The sequence below is a fragment of the Otolemur garnettii genome, unplaced genomic scaffold (genome assembly GCF_000181295.1).
Source record: "Otolemur garnettii isolate 467f Iridium unplaced genomic scaffold, OtoGar3 scaffold00119, whole genome shotgun sequence".
In the NCBI taxonomy this organism is placed as follows: domain Eukaryota; kingdom Metazoa; phylum Chordata; class Mammalia; order Primates; family Galagidae; genus Otolemur; species Otolemur garnettii.
Genome location: NW_003852514.1, coordinates 1932646 through 1957271, shown reverse-complemented (window position 1 = coordinate 1957271; position 24626 = coordinate 1932646). Strand labels below are relative to the sequence as shown.

Below are 24626 nucleotides of genomic sequence, written 5' to 3'. Positions count from 1 at the left end.
AAAACTACTTTGAGATATCATCTAACGCCAGTAAGATTAGCCCATATCACAAAATCCCAAAATCACAGATGCTGGAGGGGATGTGGAGAAAAGGGAACACTTCTACACTGCTGGTGGGAATGTAAACTAATACGTCCCTTTTGGAAAGTCATATGGAGAACGCTTAGAGATCTAAATATAGATCTGCCATTTGATCCTATAATTCCTCTGCTAGGTATATATTGAGAAGACCAAAAATGACATTACAATACAGATATCTGTACCAGAATGTTTACTGCAGCCCAATTTACAATCACTAGGTCATGGAAGCCCAAGTGCCCACTGACCCATGAATGGATCAATAAATTGTGGTATATGTACACCATGGAATATTATGCAGCCCTAAAGAAAGATGGAGACTTTACCTCCTTCGTGTTTACGAAGGAGGATGGAGCTGGAAAATGTTCTTCTTAGCAAAGTATCTCAAGAATGGAAGAAAAAGTATCCAATTGTACTCAACCCTATTATGAAAGTAATTGTTAACTATTATAGAAAAGCTATAATCCAAATGGAGTCCAAGAATATCGGGAAAGGGGTGAGGGAAGGGAGGGAAGGGGGGAGAATGGGTGAAGCGAGGGTGATTGCAGGGATCACACCTACGATTTTTCCTATAAGGATACATGTGAATCTTTCTAAATGTCTAATTTAAATGTCTTAACACATTATGAGAATGACATGATGGTTATGTTGGCCAACTGGATGAAAGTATTTCAAATTGTATATGAAAACAGCACACTGTATCCCATGATAGAATTAATGTACACAAATATGATCTAATAAAAAAATAAAAAAATAATTATTCATAATACTAGACAGGAATGCGGAGATAATAAATTTTTTAAAGTTTTTAAAAGTGGTCAAAGTTTTTAAAGAGAAAGATGAAAGGTACAAACATAGTACATACATCTATACTAGTCAAGAAGATAATGACATTGACTTTGAAGTCAGACACCATTGAGTTTAAATCCCCAGTTCTACCACTTCCTCTGCAGGGTGACCCTAGACAAAACACATAACTTCAGTTAAGTCTTCTACAAAGCAGAAATAATAACCATCTTATAGAACATTCTGAGTATTATTCCAACAGTAGCATTATCATCATTTGCTATCTACAGAATCCAAATTCCTTAACTAAGCACTGGAACTTCTCACAGTTTCAAATCTCAATTAGCCCATCCAAATTGACAATTCATAATTCCTCCACATTTATGTTTCAGTCAAAACCTAAAATATGCCATCTTAAGAAGAAGAGATATACTTTCCTACTTCCATACCTTTTGTTCATACTTCAGTCCCTGCTATTTCCATAAACCTTCCCTAATTATAAACCCAGAGATTCTGTAGTGTTATAAAATTTTAAGGACCAGCAATCCAAATCCAAAATTCCATGTGGCTGTCTTCCATCTGTAGAAATGCCTTCAGGGATGCAAAAGTCAGTAACTTCCAAATTAACAAAGTCCTCAAACAGATACTTCTGCCCATTAAAAGAGGTACTTTATTTTTAATTCAAATCAGATTCTGTGTAACTTGCTCTTAGTGGAAGTAGTTTTTAATAACTTGAGTCATATGTAATAAGTCATCTTTATAAAAGATTCCAGGATGGAAGCTCACTGATAATCTTTCAATCTAGTCAGGATAGGGTCATTGAAATTCATCTTAGACTAAAAGCCTGTTGTCTCACTGATAATAGCTTCTGTGCTACAAGAACACCAAATACCCACTGTGTTAGCCAACTCATGGAACTGGAACAGATTTCTGCCTCAGTATCTCTACTAAGTACCCCTATTATTTGTTCAGACTAGAATGTTATTCTAAGTTGTGGGTGACTTAGCTGGATTCTGGAAACCTGTTAAATTCCTTCAGTCTTTTCTCAAAGGTTAGAGTTCGTCTCCCTGTGACAGATTTCTTACTGTGAAGAGACTGATAACTTGAAATATAGTTAATAGCTATTATTTATTAAGTGCTAAATTCATTTTATAAATTGCCTCATTTGATTATCAGCACAATATAATATATATGTATTGTTTTAAATTTACTATTGAGGAAACATAAGAACTGAAAGATAAGCAATTTCCCCAAGAATTCATCAGCAAAGCCTCTCTGGAGCTAATATACTATTGCTTTTCTGATTTCAATCTGCTAGCTACCCCTCTACTTGGAAACCTTCCTGGGGCTGCCTTTCTGGTTCAACCTGACATTCTTGGATAACTGTTACCTGAAGAGACCTGAGATCACAATATCCTTTATAAATGGTGTATGACTCCATCCAGGTAATTTCACAAGGGCCAATCTCTGCTACCAGATAAGGGTCCCCAGTACCAGGCCCCCAAATTTTCCTCTCAGCTGAATGCTGAGGGTCTTTCTGTAAAACACCAGTACCATCTCTCCTAAGTTAAAAGAAGAAAAGCTTCCATTTTGTCTGGATACAGTTGTCATTTCTCTTCCCTAAATGTTCTGGACAAGTGATTAGGATCCTGCCACTAATTTACTACATGGCCTTGGGCAAATCACTTAAACCTGTCAGGTCACAGTTTCCTCATCTATAAATTTAGGGTGTTAGACGGGTCCCTTCCAGCCATAAAATTCTGCGAGTTTAAAATCAAACATGAAATCCTGACAGGAAGATTGTAATAAATGTAATAAAACAGTAAAAAAAAAAGAAAAAAAAAAAAAGGAAGGAAGAAAGAAAGAAAGAAAATGGTCTGGTCTACAAGATCTTGATTATTTTATTTTGAGTGTTTGGGGCTATGTTTACATGCTCTTAGAGGCATTTAAAATGAGGACATTTTATAAGGTCAGAAACAAGAAAGCCATCACACACATGATAGTTAAAATGTGGCTCCATGGTCCACAACACCTTCATCATGTATAAATAGAACATAGCATTTACAACCACTTAAACTGTAATATATTTCTTTTGGCTGAGAGGCAATGTTCAACTATATGAGTTTCTGTGAACACTGACTTTTTTCTTTATGTTGTTAGGTAAACTAATGTTGTTTTGCAAAGATATAAGGTCCTTACTCTATTACTGTACTTTTTTAAAATAATTACAATGGCTCTCATTCATGGAGCACCTACTTTTAGGTCTGACTCTATGTTTGGTAATTTACATACATAATCTCTTTCTTGTAAGAAGCCTGAAAAACACGTACAAATATCATACTTCATGCTTAAGAAAATCAGCCTGAAGAGAGTACAGCAACTTAGCTGAGCAACTGTAAAATAAGAAATAAGGATAAGAACCAAGTCTGTCAAACTCTGCTCTGCCATTCTGCCTTGAAAGAATTTAAACAAATGTATTCACTAGCTAAATAATAATAGTAGTTAAGTTTATTGAATCCTTGCTTTTTGACAATCCTCTCAAGACTCCCAGCAACTTCATAGCTAGGCATTACTAGTATCCCCATTTTATAGGCATGGCAACAGCAGCATAGGATTCAATAAACTTAACTATTATTATTACAAGTTAAGTTATTTGTCCAGAGTTCCATAGTTTATAAAGGTCAATGCTTACAAACTCCTACCTGCAAACCACCTAAAACCTGATAGAAGCTCAAGATCTATATTAAAAGTATTCATTTCTTCTCAAGTTTCCAAATTGGTATCTAGGATGATTACATTGGTAAGATAGCGCTTACAGAGTTACAAAGAAATCATGAAATTCTTCCACAGCTACTGCTTTCCACACACCTACATATATACCAAGTGTGTATGTACAGAAGTGACCTCCCAGGCTTATATATATTCCACTATTCCTGTCATCATTTCAATTCTTTCAGTTCCCCGACACTCTGCTAGTTTTTTTATAAAAACTAAACAGGAAAGTTTCTCTACCCAAACCTGTGAGACCAAAATAATAATAATATTTCAAATGATTATCTCAGACTCAGCTGTTTTACCATTTAACATGTACCCCAATGAAAGTGAGTGCTTTAAAAATCAAATGTAAAATAATTTATGAGAGAAAGTATGATAGACTGATCATATGAGATCTTAAAACTTGCATTGTTTCTTATTTAAAATAATTATAAGTTGTCTTTTACTGCCCAAAGAGAATCATAACCAAAATTTTGTCAAAGTAATGAGAAAAAACTTGAAAACGGGGAGCAGAAATAATATGTGGCCAGTTGTAAAATATGTTTTAACTATCATAAAGTTTATGATAAACCTTAATTCCAAATAAACCCCTTGATGTTGTAAACATACATTGTGTTGGAGCACTTAAAAAAATTATACACAGAATCAAATTCTCCATTGCAACATTAATTTTCCATTACCTTTTCAATAGTATCCTATGAAAACAGGCATATAGAAGATGGATACTTTATGATAGCAAAACATGGGAGCCAGTGTAATGAGGTTTGTGTCAATGTTTCCATTTAAACTGCTTTTTCTCAGTAGGTTAATGACTGGACCATAAAAATGCAATTAAGTGAAATCTGGCAAGTGTGTTCTTATTAACATTTTAAAAAACTGAAAAGAAACTAAAAGCAATGGCTGACTCTTTGGAAGAAGAGTTTTAAAATTATTTTGGAGAATAGGTAATGTAAAAGAAAGTTGTATAATAGCTTTGGCAATTAATTTATAAATATGTTTTGGAAGTTCGTTGGCAAATCAATTTAGTCATATATATTTCTATAAAATGATCTATAGACAAAACTATGAAATCCTGAGGAAAGAAACTGCAAAGGATATAAACATGGAAAATATACCACACTCATGGATCCACAGAATCAACATTGTTAAAATGGCTATACTACCCAAAGCAATTTACATATCCAATGCAATTCCCACTAAAATAACAATGCCATTTTTCACAGAGCTAGGAAAAATAGTTCTATTCTTCATATGGAACCAGAAAAGGCTCAAATAGCCAAGGCAACCTTACAAAATAAGAACAATGCAGGAGGCATCTCCTTACCAGACTTCAGGCTATACTACAAGGCTGTAATAACCAAAACATCATGGTACTGGCACAGAAACAGAGAAACAACCTCATGGATCAAACCAGAGAACCCACAGATGAAATCGTCTTCATATTCTCATCTTGTTTTTGACAAATCAGATAAAAATATACACTGAGGAAAAGAACCCCTATGCTGAGAAAACTGAATAGCCACATGTAAAAGACCACAACATGATCCACACCACTCACACCACTTAAAAAAACAATTCATAATGGATAAAAGACTTAAATCTAAGGCAGGGAAAATATAAGAATCCCAGAAGACAATGTTGGAAAAAGATAATGGCCTGGAAAAGAACTTTTTAAGAAAACCTCAAAAGCAATCAAAACAAAAACAAAAATAAACAAATGGGACCTGATCATATTTAAAATTTCTGCACAGCCAGGTACACAATCAATAGAGTAAATAGACACCCCACACAATGAGAGAAAATATTTATGCTATATACATCCGAGTAAGGGCTGATAAGCAGAATCTATAAAGAACTCACACAAATCACCAAGAAAAAGTCAAACATCCCTATTTAAAAGTGGTCCAAAGACATAAAAAGAAACTTTTCAAAGGCAGGTAGTCTTATGGGCAACAAAGTCGTGAAAAAATACTTCAAATCTCTAATCATTAGGGAAATACAAATCAAAATTACAATGAGATATCACTTAATTCCATTGAGAATGGTCAGAAGGGCGTGTGTGTGTGCATGTGTGTGTTTTGAGACACAGTCTCAGCCTAGCTCACATCAACCCCAGACTCCTGGGTTCAAGTGATCCTCCTGCACCAGCCTCCCAAGCAGCTGGAACTACAGGTGCCTGTCATAACACCTAGCTAATTTTTTCTATTTTTAGTAAAGACAGGTGTCACACTCTTGCTGAGACTGATCTTGAACTTCTGAGTTCAATGGACCTTTTTGTCTCAGCCTCCCAGCGTGCTAATAGTATAGGAGTGAACTATGGCACCCAGGTTAAGAATGGATCTTATTAAAAAGTCCCAAAACAACAAATACTGGCATGGATGTGGAGAGAAAGGAACATAGTTGGTGGGACTGCAAACTAGTACAATCTCTATGGAAAATAGCATGGAGAAACCGCAAGGAAGGAAAAGTAGACCTATCATTTGATCCAGCAATTTCACTACTAGGTATTTACCCAAAGGAATAAAAGACATTTTTTCATAAAGACACTTGAACTTGAATGTTTATAGCACCACAATTCATAATTGTAAGAATGTAGGAAACCACCCAAATGCCCATCAATACATGAATGGATTAATTTCTGCATACCATGGAGTACTACTCAGTAGCAGTAGATGATCAAATACAGGTGGGGGGTAGGGGAATGAAGGGGCAGGAGAGGAGAGGATGGAGGGGAAATGGAGGGTCACAGTGTATGGCACACCTCTTGGGGGCAGGACACAATTATTTTTTTTTCAACAAATTAAATCTATGTTTATTTTTAGAAGTCTGAAAGAAAAGAGTAACATACAATTTTTGTTTTTGAGGCTTTCCTAATTTAAAAAGTTAACATTACAGGCCAGGCACAGTGGCTCATGCATGTATTTCCAGAACTTTGGGAGGCCGAGGTGGGCCGACTGCCTGAGCTCACTGAGTTGAAGACCTGAGCTAGAGCAAGACCCATACTCTAGATGTTTGTGTGCACTTTGTTAAGTCTACTTCCCACATACAAGTAAATCTCTGTAAGGTGAGGAGTAATGTGGAAGTTGGCAAGGCTCTTGGAGATGAATTGTGGTCTTACCCCTAGTAGACAAGATCCAGTTCAGAGCCTGTATATATGACTCCATGCTAATTTCCTTCATCATATGCATGGTAATCAAAAAATTCATCAACTTGACAGACTACCACCAATACCCACCAAGAAACCCATGTTCCACAGTGGAATTTCATGCAGCAAGCTCCTCACTGGCCCACTTTGGAATATGTTCACAAACTAGCCCATGAGAATAAACGATTAAGTGCTCAGCAGAAGAGAAAAAGTGTCGCATCGCAGGCCTTCAAGTTAAACTGACAAGATTCAGAATGCCAACAACATGCATACTCAGAAGCAAATGTTATACTTTAATAATAAACACAATGACAGAAGCATTCTCTTATCCTTCTATTAGCAAATACACAGAAGAACAATTACAAAATAGATTTTACTTCAAACCACTGGTTCTTACACCCAGGAACATTTATCAGAATTACATATGGAGGTTTAAAAAAAAATTTAAGTCTAGGCCTGATATTTGGAGGAGGTTACAATGGGGATCATGACATGAGTATTTCTAAAAAGCTCGTCAGGTAGCTTGGATGTTACCTCTGGTTGAATCAGTGTCTAGGTCGAATGAGGGACTTTGGGCAATCGTTTAGGGGTGTGGGGAGCTTTTCTTGCAGGTTTGGTAGAAGTAGCAAAGATCTTGGCCTCTGGCTTTTTGGAGTCTGTCTTGGGTCTTTTTTGGTCAGTAAAAGATTTCTTTCCTTCTCTGCCTCTTCTCTGATTTTTGGCTTCTTTCCTGGAGCTTTACCTGGAGTCTCAGGCTCTGCAGCTTTCACGGTGTCTGAAGCTGGTAAGGCCTTTCTCTTCTTCCCATGAGGTGTAGTGGGACCAGGACTCTTTTTTGAAGACTTCTTTCCTACGGTATGTTTTTGAGTCTCTACATTTTCTTTAGCTGGAGCTGTTCCTATTGGTACCAGCTGTGGAACTTCATCTTCAGAGCCGTTTGTCACTTTAAGTTGGGCTTTGACTCTGCCACGTTTGCCACGTTTTTTCTTCCCATGTCCCGGGCCCTTTTCCTTCTGGGGTCCGGGTTTCTTCACCAGAGCACCACTTTTAGGTGCTGCATCATTTTTTGTTAAGACTGATGAAGCCTGCTGCCTCTTCTTCTTCCACTTTAGTTTTTCAAGACGTCGTCGCGGATTTTTCTTTGTCACTTTTTTCTTAGGAAGATAACGTTTGGTATTTTCATCCCAACTGGTGACAAATGAAGAGAAGATGGGGAGGGCAACCGATCTCTCAGTTTTCACAAACATGAGTTTCACACTCTTCCACTTCTCTGGCAATTTTTCTGAAAGCCCTTTTGTGACAGTAATAATGTTTTCAATGATATGCTCAATCTGCACTGCAGTGTGACCAATGCGTATAGTGCTGCAAGAACCACTTTTAGAGATGTTTAAGACTGTTCCACCTATAGATTCATTGATCTCTGTTGATAAATTCTTGGTTAGAAGATTCACAGCTACTGGAACTTTCTTTCTTTGATAGAAATGTCTCCCAGTGTGTGTGGGTAAAAGCTGCCCAATTCTGGCATCAGTAAGGAAAAAGTCAAAACTACTCATAAGGCTGAGCTTGGCTTCATAGGGTTTATATTCCTTTTTTAAAGTTTGGAGTGGTATAATCCGAGATATGGTTTTAATGCCATGCTTGTTCAAAAGCTTTCTATAGAAACTTCTGTCTGTTCAGGAGTTTTATTGGGTTCATCCTTGGTAAATAAACAGATTTCTTCTAAATCTGATCGAATACCATGAGGCAAGGGCAATCTGACCCTCGGTTCTTTACTTGGAATTTTCCACAATTTCACCATTAAAAATAAATTTTCATTCTCATTCAAAAGGAATCCATTATCGTTTTTCCTGGTCTTGCAATGTGCCAAGAGAGCTTCCACTGCCTTTCGAATTTGATTTTTATCCAGCTGTTTCTCTACGCTCGGAGCCTCTGGAATTGAGGTGGAAGCTGCAGTCGCCTCTGTGCTTGGCAACCGCATGGAAGCTGAGCCCTCCATTTCGCTTTCACCTCGTGCAGGATCCGGGCGCAGACCCCATATGGGACCTTTGTGCTCATGCACAGGACACAATTATAAAAGGGACTTCACCTAACAAATGCAATCAACGTAACTTAATTCTTTGTATCCTCAGTGAATCCCAAACAATAAAAAAAGAATAAATAAGTGATCTACTATTTTTTGTAACAACCTAGATGGAACTGGAGACCACCCTTCTAAGTGAAGTATTGCAAGAATGGAAAAACATGCACTAAATACTAAATTAGAACTAGTAAATCAATACTCATGTGCACATAAGGAAGTAAGCTCAATAGGAATCCAGAACGTAGAACAGGGGGAAGAAGGGGTGGGTTAATTACACATAATGGGTATGATGAACACATTCTGTGTGAAGGGCATTCTTACAACTTTGGAAATGTATAAAATAAACTATGTAACCAAAATGTATATAAACCAGTAATATTCAAAAATTTAAAAAATAAGTAAGATAAAACAAAATTATATCTCTGATAACTGTTAATGGAGTTGGGAACATGGGTTAGAAGTAGAAGATACACGGGTTACGGTGTCAGCTCTGTCACTTGCAAATCTGTGTGATCCAGGCAAGGTATTTAATCTCTCTGCACCTAATGCATCTCATTTTTAAGGTGATTATAAAATGATATAGTTCCTCTATCATAGAGTCTATTTATTCAAAATTGAGCATCTACTGAGAGAACTTATAAACTAGTATTTCTAGAATATGCTTTATTTAAATACAATATTTATTGTATTTGGCTTGGAAATTTCTCAAGCCAAAGTATTACTGATTCTTAGTGATTATGTGTTTTAGGGAGGATTTTTTTTTTTTTTTTGACAACTGATTAATTCTCTAAAATAGTGAGGAAAAAGAGTAGTAAATCATCCCAAATCACATTGCTTGACTATTATAAAACATCTGTTTAGCTTAAATGTGATAAATTAACTTATCTAAACAACAAAAACACCCGATGTTTAATTCAACAAATATTCACTGAGCATCCATTTTACTTAAGAAAGTTGCCAAGAATCATATTGAATATGGTTTGACTGGGAGGAAGGCAAGATGGCTGAATGAAGCCAGCTTTCCACAGAGGCTCACTTCCAGAGGGAGAAATAATGGCCAGAAATAAACCAATAAAGCAGAAGATGGGAAGCTAAGCTGACAGAGAAGATTGATAAGTTCACATCACCCCTGCTGCAACAAGCTGGAACTCCAAGGAAACAAATTTCAGGTACAAAACTCATTCCAAAGAGGACAGGAATCCTTTTCCTCCCCCTAACCCCAGGAGAGTGGCTTGAGACAAGCAGAAAACAGAGGACCTATTGTTTCACCAAAGGGGAGAGAATGACTGAGGGCTGGGACTCCCTCCATGGAGAGATACTGCCCCAAGTCCAAGCAGTCTCTTGCCTGGGCCAAAAGTTGATCTAATATTCTCTCTACTTTCCTGAACTCCCAATCCACCCCTGCCCCCTCTCCTGGAAGTCTGAAATGCTACCCCTTTTAAAATCTGGAACATTTGGCAGATTTCTGCTAGGGCGGGGCACCTCATGAGCTGTGGGGCAGTTGCGCTGAAACTATAACTTTAATAGAGGCGAGGAGTCACAAGGGGAAAGAGACGTGCCCCATGTTGGAAAAAGCATAGCTTGGACCATGCTACCAACCACCCAGACCATGGCCTACTGGCTCTCCGGCTCTGAAGCCCATGGTGAGCAGCCTGTTTCCCCACCAGGCTCCTGTGAACTGCTGCCCAGCCAGTGACTCCTGCCCAGCTCCTGCAAACCAGGTGGCCCCCGAGGCCAGCAACTTGGCCCTCCAGTTTCCTGCCCAGCTCTTGCGGCCCAAAGTCAGGGGTCAGCGGCACCAACCTCTGGTTCCCGTATAGCTCCTATGACCCTTGTGGCCGGTGACAATGCCCTCTAGCTCCCCACCAGCTCCTGTGACCTGCATACAGCAGTACCCCAAATGGGTGGAACCACCCCCAACAGTAGCAGAGCTGCCCCTGACAGTAGTGGTGGCTCCACAGACTCTCCCACTGGGGTCAAACTGAACTGCCAGTGGACATCCCCTGCCTAGATGCTGAAGACCTTTTAAACTCTCCCACCTGATCAGTGTTTGTGTTGACCAGGACAATTGATTTGGAACTCTTGACCTGGGCTAATGACCCAGGTATCCACCAAGGTTGTGTACTAGTTGTGTTGTTGTGGGAGTGTGGGATTCTCCTCTTCCAGTTGTTACCTGTGTGTGGGCAGGGGGGAACGGAGAGTCTTAGTTGCTTATATATCTCCACAGTTGAGATTTCAGTCCAAAGCCACTGATTGACTAGGATTGGACAGAAACTAGCTGAATGCTGGTCAGCGCCATCTAGGACCACCATACCAAGCAGGTCCCCAGAGTTTCAGGTAGTTCTGAATGGGACCTTTGTAAAGCTCTAAGGGAAAAGCCAATCACTAGTCCCAGTTCGTTGGTAAAGAGCTGGTTAATTACAACTCCAGGAGCCCTCAATTCAATTTCACCTTGCCAGCTTCTCTAGCCAAATGGTGAAAAATAATCATGGGGCAGAATAAGTGGAAAAAATCTGGCAACAAGAGTAATCAGAGTAGATGAACTCCCCGAAGGAATGACAAAAGAGACACAACAGAAGATCCCATTCGTAAACAAATGGCTGAGCCATCAGAAATTGAATTCAGAATTTGGATTGCAAATAAGATTAACAGAATAGAGGTAAAGATGGAATTAGAAATTCAAGGAGCAATTCAAAAGTTGTCTCAAGAATTCAACGAATTCAAAGACAAAAATCACAAAAGATTTTGACACATTGAGGCAATAACTTGCAACCCTCAAAGATCTCATAAATACAGTAGAAGCACTTAGTAACAGAATGGAGCAGGTAGAAGAAAGGATCTCTGACATTGAAGACAAAGCTTTTGAACACTCACAAATGCTCAAAGATGAAGAGAAGAAGAGAGCAAAAATGGATCATTCCCTGAGAGAACTGTGGGACCACTCCAAAAGAGCAAACATTTCCTTCATAATAATCCCAGAAGGAGAAGAGGATGGTCCAATAGGCACAGATACTCTATTCCAAGAGATGATGGAAGAGAACTTCCCAAGCATGGCAAGAGACAACGAAATTTAGATAGCAGACAGTTTGAGAACCCCAGCACAACTCAATGAAAATAAAGCATTTTCTAGACACATTGTAATTAACTTTGCCAAAATTAATATGAAGGAGAAAATCCTACAAGCACCAGAGGTAAGATAATCATAACCTACAACGGGAAGAATATTAGAATGACTGCATATCTCTCTGCTGAAACTTTTCAAGCCAGAAGAGGATGATCATTGACCTTCAATCTCCTAAAACAAAACAACTTTCAGCCCAGTATCCTGTTCCCAGCTAAACTGAACTTCATTTATGACGGAGAAGTTAAATACTTTAATGGCATACATATGTTGAAGAAATTCACCATAACCAAACCAGCTCTTCAGGATATCCTCAGACCTATCCCCCATAATGACCAATACAATGCTCTACCACCAAAGTAAACTCATTCTGAAATTCTTGACCAAAACCCAATTTCCACAGTGCTGAAAAGATTCAAAATGTCCACTGGACTTGCAAGAAACTCGACACCCAAAGTATTACCAGGCTTATCAATACTCTCAATTAATGTGAACAGCCTAAACTGTCCTCTTAAGAGGCATAGGTCAGCTGACTAGAAACAAAAACTCAGGCCAGATACCTGCTACATACAAAAATCTCATCTTACCTTTAAGGATAAATACAGACTCAGGGAGAAGAAATGGGCATCTGTAATCCAGGAAAAAGGAATCACAAAAAAGCAGGGGTGGCAATTTTATTTGCAGATACACTAGGCTTTAAACCAACAAAAATAAGGAAAGATAAGGATGGTCACTACGTATTTGTTAAGGGAACAGTCAACAAGATGAGAAGTCAATTATTAACATTTATGCACCCAAGAATGCTCCTCAATTTATAAGGCAGACCCAAACAAACATGAGAAATTTAATATCTTCCAGCACCATAATACTTGGAGATTTTAATACCACTTTGGCAGTGGTGGATAGATCCTCCAATAAGAAACTAAGCAAAGAAATTTTAGACTTAAACTTCATCATACAACAATTGAATTTAACAGACATCTAAGAACATTTCATCCTAACAAAACTGAAATCACATTCTTCTCATCAGCCCATGGAACATCCTCTAAAATTAATCACATCTTAGGTCACAAGTCTAACCTCAGCAAATTTAAAAGTATAGAAATTATTCCTTGTATTTTCTCATATCATCGCACAATAAAGGTTGAACTCACCAATAACAGGTATCTGCATACTCATACAAAGAAATGAAAACTAAATAACCTTATGCTAAATGATAGCTGGGTCATAGATGAGATTATGAAGGAAATTGCCAAATTTTTGGAACAAAACAATAATGAAGATATGAATTATAAGAACCTGTGAGATACTGCAACGGCAGTCCTAAGAGGGAAATTTATAGCATTGCAAGCCTTCCTTAAGAGAATGGAAAGAAAGTAAGTCAATAATTTAATGGGACATCTTAAGCAACTGGAAAAGGAAGAACAGTCTAACCCCAAACCCAGCAGAAGAAAATAAATAACTAAAATTAGAGCAGAATTAAATTAAATCGAAAACAAAAGAATTATTCAAAAGATCAATGAATCAAAAGGTTGGGTTTTTGAAAAATTCAACAAACTGATAAGCCTTTGGCAAACCTAACTAAAAATAGAAAATTAAAGTCCATAGTATCATCAATCAAAAATAACAAAGGTGAGGGCAGCGCCTGTGGCTCAAAGGAGTATGGCGCCCACCCCATATACCAGAAGTAGTGGGTTCAAACCACCCCTGCTTTTTTCTGATTCCTTTTTCCTGGATTACAGATGCCCATTTCTTCTCCCTGAGTCTGTATTTATCCTTAAAGGTAAGATGAGATTTTTGTATGTAGCAGGTATCTGGCCTGAGTTTTTGTTTCTAGTCAGCTGACCTATGCCTCTTAAGAGGACAGTTTAGGCTGTTCACATTAATTGAGAGTATTGATAAGCCTGGTAATACTTTGGGTATTGAGTTTCTTGCAAGTCCAGTGGACTCAGGGATCCAAAAGTAGACCTGCCATTTGATCCTGCGATTCCTCTACTCTCGGGTCTCATCTTGGTGGAGTAGAGTTAGTGACTTGTTTCGGTATAACACTAAAGAAAGATATTAGTTTCTGAGTATTAGGACTAGCAAGATAACCATTAGTGAAATGGGAAATCACAGAACTTCCAAATTATCAACTAAGAAACAAGGTTGTAGGGAAATAAATAGTAATTTCATTAAACAAACAAATATAAGGAATTAAAGAAACAAATCTAATAAAAAGGAACTAGAAAAACAAAGTAAATCATAAAGTAAAAAAGGAAATAATAAAATACAATAGCCGTTTCTATACTAGGTAAATAGGCTACATACTTCCATTAAAATAGACTAGGTTAAAAACTATACCTAAATATATGGTATTTATGAGAAACAACTTTTCAAAAATTATAGAAAAAGAAAAGGTTGAAATAAAAAGGAAAAAAAGCTACTATTAAAGTGCAAACAAAAAGCAGAAATAGTAACATTAATTGTCAACAGGCAGGTGGCACCCATAGCTCAGTATGAAGGGCACCAGCCACATACATGGAAGCTGGCAGGTTCAAACCCAGCCTGGGCCAGCTAAACAACAATAACTACACAACAAAAAAATAGCAGGACTTCGTGGCAGGCACCTGTAGTCTCAGCTACTTAGGAGGCTAAGGCAAAAGAATTGCTTAAGCCCAAGAGTTTGAGGTTGCTATGAGCTGTGATGCCACAGCACTCTACCCAGGGAGACAGCTTGAGACTATCTCAAAAAAGAAAAAAAAGAAAGAAAGAAAGAAAAAATATTCAACAGGCAAAATTTAAGTGTAAAAGTGTTAAACATGACAAAGAAAGGCATTATGCACGATCATAGGCATAATTTTTGAGAAAGGTTTAACTTCAAAAATATATAACATAAAGACTAAATAATGTAAATGTTAAATTAGTGAAGCAAAATAACATAGAAATTAAATAAACAAAAGAAAATAAATAAAACAAAAGCTAATAAACTGATAAACCAGTCAGAGAGATTAATACCCATCTTTCAAACTATCATAGTTAACACATTAAAAATATGTACATGTATAGAAAAAAATGAGTTGTATAATTGACAGAAAAATTAATATAATCAACAAGTAAGATTTTATATAAATATTTACATAAAACATTTTATAAAGTAATATACTTGAACCAAAAAAAAAAAAAAATAAAGCATAATAAAAGTTGACAAATATAGACATAATGTTTGGAAAATTGATATATATTTTCTAAAATAATCCCCAGATCAGAAAAGCAATGAAAACTATAATTACTAATTATCTATGAGACAATAAAAAAGAGACTACTGCAGATAAAAAACTTTTAGGACACAGATAAAATCTTACTAATAGAAAAATGTATAGCCCTAAATGTCATTTTTTAAAAATAAAAACTGAAAATAATGGACCCAAGTATATATTTTAAAATTTTTTAAAGTAAAGCCATAAAATAAACCAGATAAAAGTAGAATGTGTAAATTAAGAAAGAAAAAAGCTGAAAAATATGATGAAATAATTCAAAAATTTGCCCTTTGCTAGGGATAATAAAATGCATAAATTCTCAGAAGTATGATGAGAAGAAAACAGAAAGAACTAAAATGGGCTAGGAAAAAATGAAGAGACATAACAGAGACAGAGGAAATTAGAAAAATGCATAAAAATATTGTATGGAACTCTATGACAATTATTTTTATTTTTATTTGAGATTAATATGAGGGTACAAATGATTAGGTTACATTGTCTGCATTCCTAAGGTAAAGTTCAAGTTGTAGTTGAGCCCTTCATCATGGCATGAGAGAAAAACACAAGTATATTCAAGTGGGGTCAGAGGAGTATGATGACATTTTTGAAAACCTAAAATATATGGATAATTTCCTGGAATAACACAAATTATCAAAACTGATAAAAGTAGAGAAAATGAATATATAAACCACTTCTTAATGATAAAGATATCAAGACTATTAAAACCTTATTTGCTAAGGCACTAGGCCCAGACAGACCACAGTTGAACCCTCCAATTTTTGAAAGATTTCTAACTCCAATGTTATTTAAAGTATTCCATATTATAGTAAAAGACAAGAAGTTTTCTAATTCACTCTTTAAATATTAAACTAGCAAAATCTAATAAAATCAAAACCAGAAAATCACAGTCCAATTTCACTACTGAATTTATGAGCAGATGTCAATAGAACATTATCAAACTGAATCAATATAGATAATATTCCAAAAGAATAAGGCACTATAATCAGGTAGGGTTTATTTCAGGGAGCCAAAAATGACGAATAAATACAAAAACAAATTAATTTCATCAAAACCTTAAATAAAAACTATATGTCTATATAATTCTATAAGTGGCACTTATTTCAGACTATTTGATTAGATAAAAAATAAAAACATATGCCTATCAGATGCAAACATTGTAACCTATCTTTGTACCCTCAATTAACCTGAAACAACAAAAAAAAATGAAAAAATAAAAACATATTCAAAGATGAATACCTAATTGAGAAAATATTGATATAAAAAGAATCTCCATTTATTATTAAGAAAATGCATAAATAAGCAAAAATAGGTGAATAGAAAATGCAACCAATAAACATAAAGAGATTTGAACTTAGTATAGCATTGTTATTAAATATTTTTTCCTTTCAATTTCCAATTTTGTTTAATTTCCAACATTATAAAAGGTGATGATATCCACTATTAGAGAAAAAGTAAGAGGTAACACAAGGGACAATTTCATACACTGTTGGTGAAAATGTGAACTGCTGCTATCTTTTTGGAAATAAGTCCAGCAATTACAGTAGTTCCCTCTTATCTATAAGGGATATGTTCCAAGAAATCCACTGGATGCCTGAAACAGGGGTTAGTACTGAAGTCTATATGTACTATGTTTTTTCTAGCTGGTAACTCAGATGGATCCTACACTTAATAGTAGACTAAAAGGCAAGTAGTATATTCGAACCATGGATATGCTGAGCAAAGAAATTATTCACATCCTAGGTGGGATGGAGTGGGACAGCCCAACATTTGCTATTCAGAATGATGCTCAGTTTAAAACTAATGAATTGCTTCAATTGAAGCTACTGGGATCTGATCAAACTAAAAAGCTTGTGCATAGCCAAGAGCACAGTAAGTAAAGCAAGCAGACAGCCTTCAGAATGGGAGAAGATATTTGCAGGTTATGCTTCTGACAAAGGTCTGATAACTAGAATCCACAGAGAGCTCAAACTAATCAATAAGAAAAGGACAAATAACCCCGTTCCTATGTGGGTAAGAGACTTGAACAGTAACTTCTCTGAAGACAGGTGCATAGCTTACAAACATGAAAAACTTTCATCATCTTTAATCATCAAGAAAATGCAAATCAAAACCTCTTTGAGATATCATCTAACTCCAGTAAGATTAGCCCACATCACATAATCCCAAAATTACAGAAGGTGGGGATGTGGAAAGAAGGGAACACTTCTATACTGCTGCTGGGAATGCAAGCTAATACGGTCTTTATGGAAAGAAGTTTGGAGAATACTCAAGGAACTAAAGTGGACCTACCATTTGATCCTGCAATTCCTCTATTAGGTATATACTCAGATGATCAAAAATCACTTTACAACAAAGACATTTGCACCAGAATATTTATTTCAGCCCAATTCATAATTGCCATGTCATGGAAGCAGCCCAAAGGCCTATCAGCCCAAAGGCCTATCAGCTGCAAAAAAGATGGAGACTTCAAATCTTTTATGTTTAACTGGATGGAGCTAGAACATCTTTCGTAGTAAAGTATCTCAAGAATGGAAAAAGAACTATCCAATGTATTCAATACTACTATTAAATCAACACATACACATTCATACAAATGGTAAAACATTAAATATATAGTCCAGGAAGAAGGAGGAAAGAGGAGGGAAGGCAACGGGGGAGACCAGGAAGAGGGAGGGTATTTGGAGGGACCTCACCTAATGTGTATAATGCAATGATAATTTGAAAATTGTTAAGAATAAAGTATAAATGCCTTACCACAACAAATAAGTAAGTGGGAGATAGTTATGTTAATCAGTTAAATGTAAGCATTCACATTGTATATCAAATCAGCACATTATACCCCATAATTGCATTAATGTATACAGTTGTGATTTAATAAAGAAAAAAAATAAAATTTTCCATCAGATGTTTTCAGGTAACAGTTGACCATGGGTAACAAATCCATAGAAAGCAAAACTAAATAAGGAGAGGCTACTGTGGTTTCTTCCATTCCTTAGTCATAATAATCCCACTCTTATTAATCAACTTTATAGATATAATAGCCACATCTTTTGATATATAACAGACTGTTTATTGTACCATTTCTTATAATGTCAAACAAAAAATGGAAACAATATACTATCCATCAATTGGGGACCACATCATGTTTTGTCCAAGTCATGAAATAGTATGCAGCCATAAAAAAGAATGTGGTCATAGAAAGAGAAATTCCCAAAATGAACTGGATACAGAATTATTAACTATTCTTTACATTTATCAAATATAATAAAGGAAATTATAATTCTTTTTTTATAATTTATTTGATTACTGATGAAATTTAAAATGTTATTTTAAGTTCTTATTAGCCATTTGTATTTTCTTTTGTATTAATCATCTCAGTGTTGCTTGTTTTACTGTTAAGATTTTCATAATTTCCTTATTAATTTGCAAATTGTGTTATACATAAGAATTCTTTAACTATAAAATCATGTTATAAATATTTTATATACTACACAATAGTTTATATATTTCTTACATACAAACGTTGCACATTTTTAAATAGTTATATCTATCAGTAATTTAATTTTCCTTTGTATTGGACTTAAAATGCACTCTCTTGCCCAAAGAGTATATGTTTTTCCTTCTATTACTCAAGTACTTGTAAAGTTTTATATATATTTTTTACATGTAAATCTCTAATCCTTTTGTAGTTTATTTCAGTGGATTAAGTGTGTTAGGAATCTGACTATCCTCACTAAAGTAGGGTTTGTGCCTATAACAGTAGACAGTAGCTCCGGGAAGGAGGCCAGACACAACCAAGCAGTATTCTTGAGGGAAGCCAGCAGTAAAAGAAACTAGCTATGAAAAGCTGGCCCATGGAACAACAGTTTCCCTCATATACAGAGAATAAAACAATCAGAGAGAAATTTTGCTACTTGGATGTTCCAGATTTCCAACTTCTTCCAAATTTCTTAGTCACTCATCTAAATTTATGCTATCCAACCTTTCAACTTTAGATTTGAAGGAAGGATCCTAACTTCAGAGAATGCCAACAGGACCCAGTTATAATCCAACCACACTATTTTTTTGGTAAATATAAGGTCAGAAAAAATGTTTTTAATTTAAGAATGAATAAATATAAAAAGATAAAATAATATCCATAAAAATATTTTATCCTATAAATGGAAATAAATATAACATGTAGGGGAGAAAGAGCATATTTTTAACATAAACATAGAACACAGATAAATTTTAGAAAGCATTTATTTATGCTTTCATGAAATTAAAGAAAACACTCTGGATACTCTAACAAAAGTAAAGATGAAGTAATAAAAAACACTTCACCGAAAAGAAAATTAATGGATTCACTAAAAGAAAGTAAGGAGAAAGAAATGCCTTAACAGAATCTAAAATTTCACTAAAACTTGTAAAAGTTAGAATAGATACTGGATAAAATGTCCTAAGTCATAATGAAAACTAGACAGGAAAAAAAATATTAAAATGACAAAAAAGGAAAACAAATTATGGAAGACATAAAATGTAGGTTGAACAAATTTTAGTAAAAACAGAAAATTAAATGAAACAAACCATCTAATGCTGCCTGAGAAACTGTCCTTAAAAGTACAGCTTATTATTATTGTCATTGATCAACTCTTGGAAGGATGAAGAAAGAAGAAAAAGCATCAGCTAGTTTTACAAACTGCAATTACTCTGAGTAGTAACAAAAATTTTAACTTGGAAAGCACATTTTGGCCACTAAGAAATTTCAATTCCTAATTAAACATCATCTTCCTTACAAGTTAAGTAGATGCACTGATAAGAAAGAAACAGTGTATTTGTTAGTCACACTTATGAGAAAAGAAACCTATGAGAGGAAAGTGGCTTTTTTTTTTTTTTGAGACAGACTCTCATTTTGTTGCCCTCAGTAGAGAGCTGTGGCATCATAGCTCACAGCAACCTCAAACTCTTGGGCTCAAGCGATCCTCTTCCCTAACGCTACCAAGTACCTGGGACTACAGGTACCCACCACAATCCCTGGCTATTTTTTTTAGAGATGGGGTCTCATTCAGGATGGTCTTGAACTCCTGAACTCAAGCAATCCACCCACCTCGGATTTTGAGAGTGCTAGGGGTATAGGAATGAGTCATCATGCCTGGTGGAGAGTAGCTTCTGATGTGACTTGTGAAGAAAAGCAACAGACTCAGGTCTAATGGATAAGATTCTGTGGGTTGAGAATGCTTTACAAGGGATGATAGAATATGAAACCCTCCAAGCACTCGGTGACTTCCACCTTTGGGCAAGAAGTCATTTATGTTGTATTTGCCATCAATAATGTCCAACCAGAGAAAGAACATTTGAGTATTTGAACAGGGTTAGGAAAAGTGGATGGAATTGGGCTAAAAGGAGTGAGAACAATGTCTTGCCAATATTTTGTATACCACACTCAACAAACTGCCCTCTTTTCTTTTATACTTATTAATTTTTTGAAAATGTGTTTATTAATACATAATAGATATAAAGATTTTAAGAGTACATGTGATAATTTGATATGTTCAAATAATGTGTTAGGATCATATTAGGGTATTCATCATCCAAAATATTTATCTTTTCTTTATACTAGGAACATTTGCATTATTCTGATCTAGCTATTTTGAAATATTCAATACATTATTATTAACTATAGCCACCCTACTGATTCATTGAAAACTAGGTCTTACCTCTATCTAACTGTATTTTTGTACACATTAATCAACTTCTCTTCATTGCCTCTATCCTCTACACTTTCTCTGGTAATCACCAACCTATCTTGATCTTTTTGAGATGCACATTTTTTAGCTCCCAGATGTGAGTGACAACATGTGCTGTCTGTCTGTGCTTGGTTTATATCCATTAACATAATGACCTACAGTTCCATCTATGTTGCTGCAAATAGTAAGAATTCCTCCTTTTTTATTTTTTCCTTTTTATCTGCATAATTCGTTGATTTATGATAGTGGATTAGAGAGAAGTGAGGTAAGCCCAGTTATATTCTTTTAGCTTAAGCAGACTTTTTTTACAACAAATTAAACTACTGGGGTGAATAAAATTTAATAAAATCTAACCTGTCCAGAAGGAGGCTTAAAGGACAGAAGTTTAGCAAGTTAGCTGATGGTTTAGATCAGAGTCAAGAGAGAAGACTGAAGAGAGCACTTCAACCTTCCTGAGGCAAGCTGCAACCCCAAAAATACAACCAAAAGATACAAAATCCACCACCAAGCAGACAGGAGTCCCCTCACCCACAACAAGGGCTCGCAGTTTACTCCATGTAAACAACCAAAAAGAGTTCAAACTTCCTCCCATGGTAGAGACCTCCTAAAAACTGGACCTCTTACCCCTGCTGGTGTGCCACGGCACCCTCCAGCCACGCATAAAACTGTAAAACTGTATAAAACTGTATACATTACCCCACCTGCAACACTGAACGCCAAGGAGTCCCCACTCACCCACTCCAAGGTCTGGAGGTTTGTTATCTATGAATCCAGATTCTTGGGCATCTCCTTGAGAGAAGTGGAGGGGGAAAGGGCTAGTGCTGTTCTGTGCCAACTGTGGCACAGGCGTGAGGAGAAGAAAATTGGCCCAGGGGACGCCAATACAGCAACAGTGGCACCCTGACCTGCAAACTTACGCCATTCCAGCCCCGTCTCTCTCGGCAAACAGAGGTTCTGGACAGCAGCCACAGGCAAAATGCAGAAAACTTTCGTAAGTAAAGCACCAGCCCTCAGGGGCTAATACAGCTGAGACAAAGGCAGTGGGCAGGCAGAGGCTGGAATTGATTCCTGAGTGTAAACTGTTCTTTTTCTGCTGCCCAGAGCTGAATGCAACCTCTGCCTTGCAGAATAATCTAGCCAGACAGAAGCCTAATTTAAACACGCAAGGCCCCCCTACCGAACTCAGATTTCTGGCTGATTTTGTCAATCATAAACCCTGGGAGCAGTGGCCTACTGGAGTGAATACGGTCAAAGACCTGGGGGATTATGAGTGATTGGGTGGAAGGTGGGGAAGGAGATATTAACCTCCCCAGACTAACTCATTTGCCGAGTGGGTCCCTTTGCCCTTACAGAGCGGGGCAGGCCCAAAACTGCTTGCTAGTCGCACACTTCACGGGTGGCAGAGGAGATCCAGGCCCAAGGCTCCTGCTCTGGGCAGGCCCAGAACTGCTTGCTAGAGCTGCGGGCATACCACAGGCAGTGGAGGAGGAGTCCTCCGTTCCAGGTAGACCCAAAACAGCTTGGTAGAGACACGCACACACTATGGGGGTCAGGGGAGGAGTTCCCTGCTCCAGGCACCCAAGCTAGGTGCGCATAGAACAGCTTGCTAGAGCCACGTGCACCCTACAGGTGGTGGTGGAGGGGTCTACCACTCTGGGCAGGCCCAGAACTGTTTGCTAGAGCCACGTACGTCCCACGGACAGAGGTGGAAGAGTTCCCCACTCCAGGCTCCCGCGTTGGGAGGGCACAGATGGGCTTGCTAGTGCTGCATGTGTCCAACGGGCGACAGTGAAGGAGTCCTTCACTCCCCCCCAGCTACTTTGGAGGTGCTGAACTAAGACTGATCTGGTCGCTCGCGTACCCTGGGCTAACGCTGCCATTCCCCCAACCCCTGGCTGCTCCAGGGTGCTGAACTAGGGCTGATCTAGCCACTACAGTGCCCCTGTTCCACCAGTTGCCCCATAGGGGCTGAACTAGGACTGATCGGGCTACTGCCAGTCTCCTGCCCCACGGTCGCCCCAGCAGGCTGAACAAGGTCTAATCTGGCCATGCACACTCCCGTGCAGCTTACGCCATTGCACTGCACTCCGGTTGCCCCAGCACCCGAGAACTGGAAGAAGACAATAGACACACTCTGCCTGTCTCTCTGGGCAACCAGAAGAAGCCACCAACTGAATCGTTCTGATAAGGCCTCCAAACAAGGTAAACTCAGCATGGGGCAGAATCAGCGGAAAAACTCTGGCAACTCGAATAACCAGAGTAGATCAATTCCCCCAAGGAAAAATGGGGCAGATGCAATTGAAGACCCCATCCACAAGCAAATGGCTGGAATGTCAGAAATCGAGTTCAGAATGTAGATAGCAAATAAGATTAACACAATGGAAGAAAGTAAGGAATTAGGAGTTCAAGAAATTATTCAAAAGATATCTCAAGAAATTATTCAAAAGACGTTTCAAGAACTCAACGATAAAAGATAACTTCAAAGATAAAATGATCAAAGATTTGAAACACTGAGACAAGAGGTTGGAGTACTCAAGGATCTGAAAGACAAGGTGGAATCCTTCAGTAAAAGAGTAGAACAGGCAGAAGAAAAGATCTCTGACTTTGAAGAGAAAGCTTTTGAAGAAGCTCAGGAGCTCAAAGATCAAAAGAAATAGAGAGCAAAAACAGATCTCACTTTCAGAGAGCTCTCAGATAATTCAAACAAAACTAATATTCACCTTATAGGAATCCCTGAAGGTGATGAAGTTGCTTCACAAAACACTGAGGCTCTTCTTTATGAAACTATGAAAGAGAACCTTCCAGACATGCCAAGAGATTCTGAAATTCAGATAGCAGATAGTTTCAGAACCCCAACACAACTCAACCCGAGAAAGACATCCCCCAGACACATCATAATTAACTTCACCAAAGTTAAGATGGAAGAAAAAATTCTGAAAGCAGTCAGACGTAAGAAAACCATAACCTATAAGGGGAAGAGTATTAGGGTGACTGCAGATCTCTCAGCTGAAACCTTTCAGGCTAGAAGAGGATGGTCATTGACTTTTAATCTCCTAAAACAAAATAACTTGCAACCAAGGATCCTGTATCCAGCTAAACTGAGTTTCATCTATAATGGAGAAATTAAATACTTTAATGACATTCACATGTTGAAGAAATTTGCTATAACTAAACCAGCTCTCCAGGAAATTCGCAAACCTATCCTCCATAATGACCAGTGCAATCCTCCATGACAAAAGTAAACCTACCCAGAAACTTTTGATCAAATTCCAACTTCCACAATGCCAAAAGGATTAAAAATATCTATTGGACTTTCAAACAACTCGATGCCCAAAATTTTACCAGGCTTATCACTAATTTCTATCAACGTGAATGGCTTAAATTGTCCTCTAAAGAGGCACAGATTGGCTGATTGGATACAGAAACTCAGACTAGACATCTGTTGTATACAAGAATCTCACCTTACATTAAAAGACAAATATAGATTCAGAGTGAAGGGATGGTCATCTATATTCCAGGCTAATGGAAAGCAGAAAAAAGCAGGTGTTGCAATATTATTCACAGATACAATAGGTTTTAAACCAACAAAAGTAACCAAAGATAAAGATGGCCACTTTATATTTGTTAAGGGCAATACTCAATATGATGAGATCTC

At 37.1% G+C, this 24626-nt stretch overlaps 2 protein-coding genes across 3 annotated transcripts in view; both read right to left on the bottom strand.

Annotated features, from left to right (window-relative positions):
- The window catches only part of SUGCT (succinyl-CoA:glutarate-CoA transferase), a 771296-nt gene that overhangs the window by 433823 nt on the left and 312847 nt on the right, over nt 1-24626 (bottom strand). The gene's annotated exons all lie outside the window — the stretch shown is intronic.
- LOC100946554 (ribosomal L1 domain-containing protein 1-like) lies at nt 6670-8850 on the bottom strand. The gene is given in 3 exon segments (XM_012809979.2): nt 6670-7434; nt 7437-8447; nt 8450-8850. Coding segments are annotated over 3 exon segments (1440 nt in total). The 5' UTR covers nt 8781-8850; the 3' UTR covers nt 6670-7336.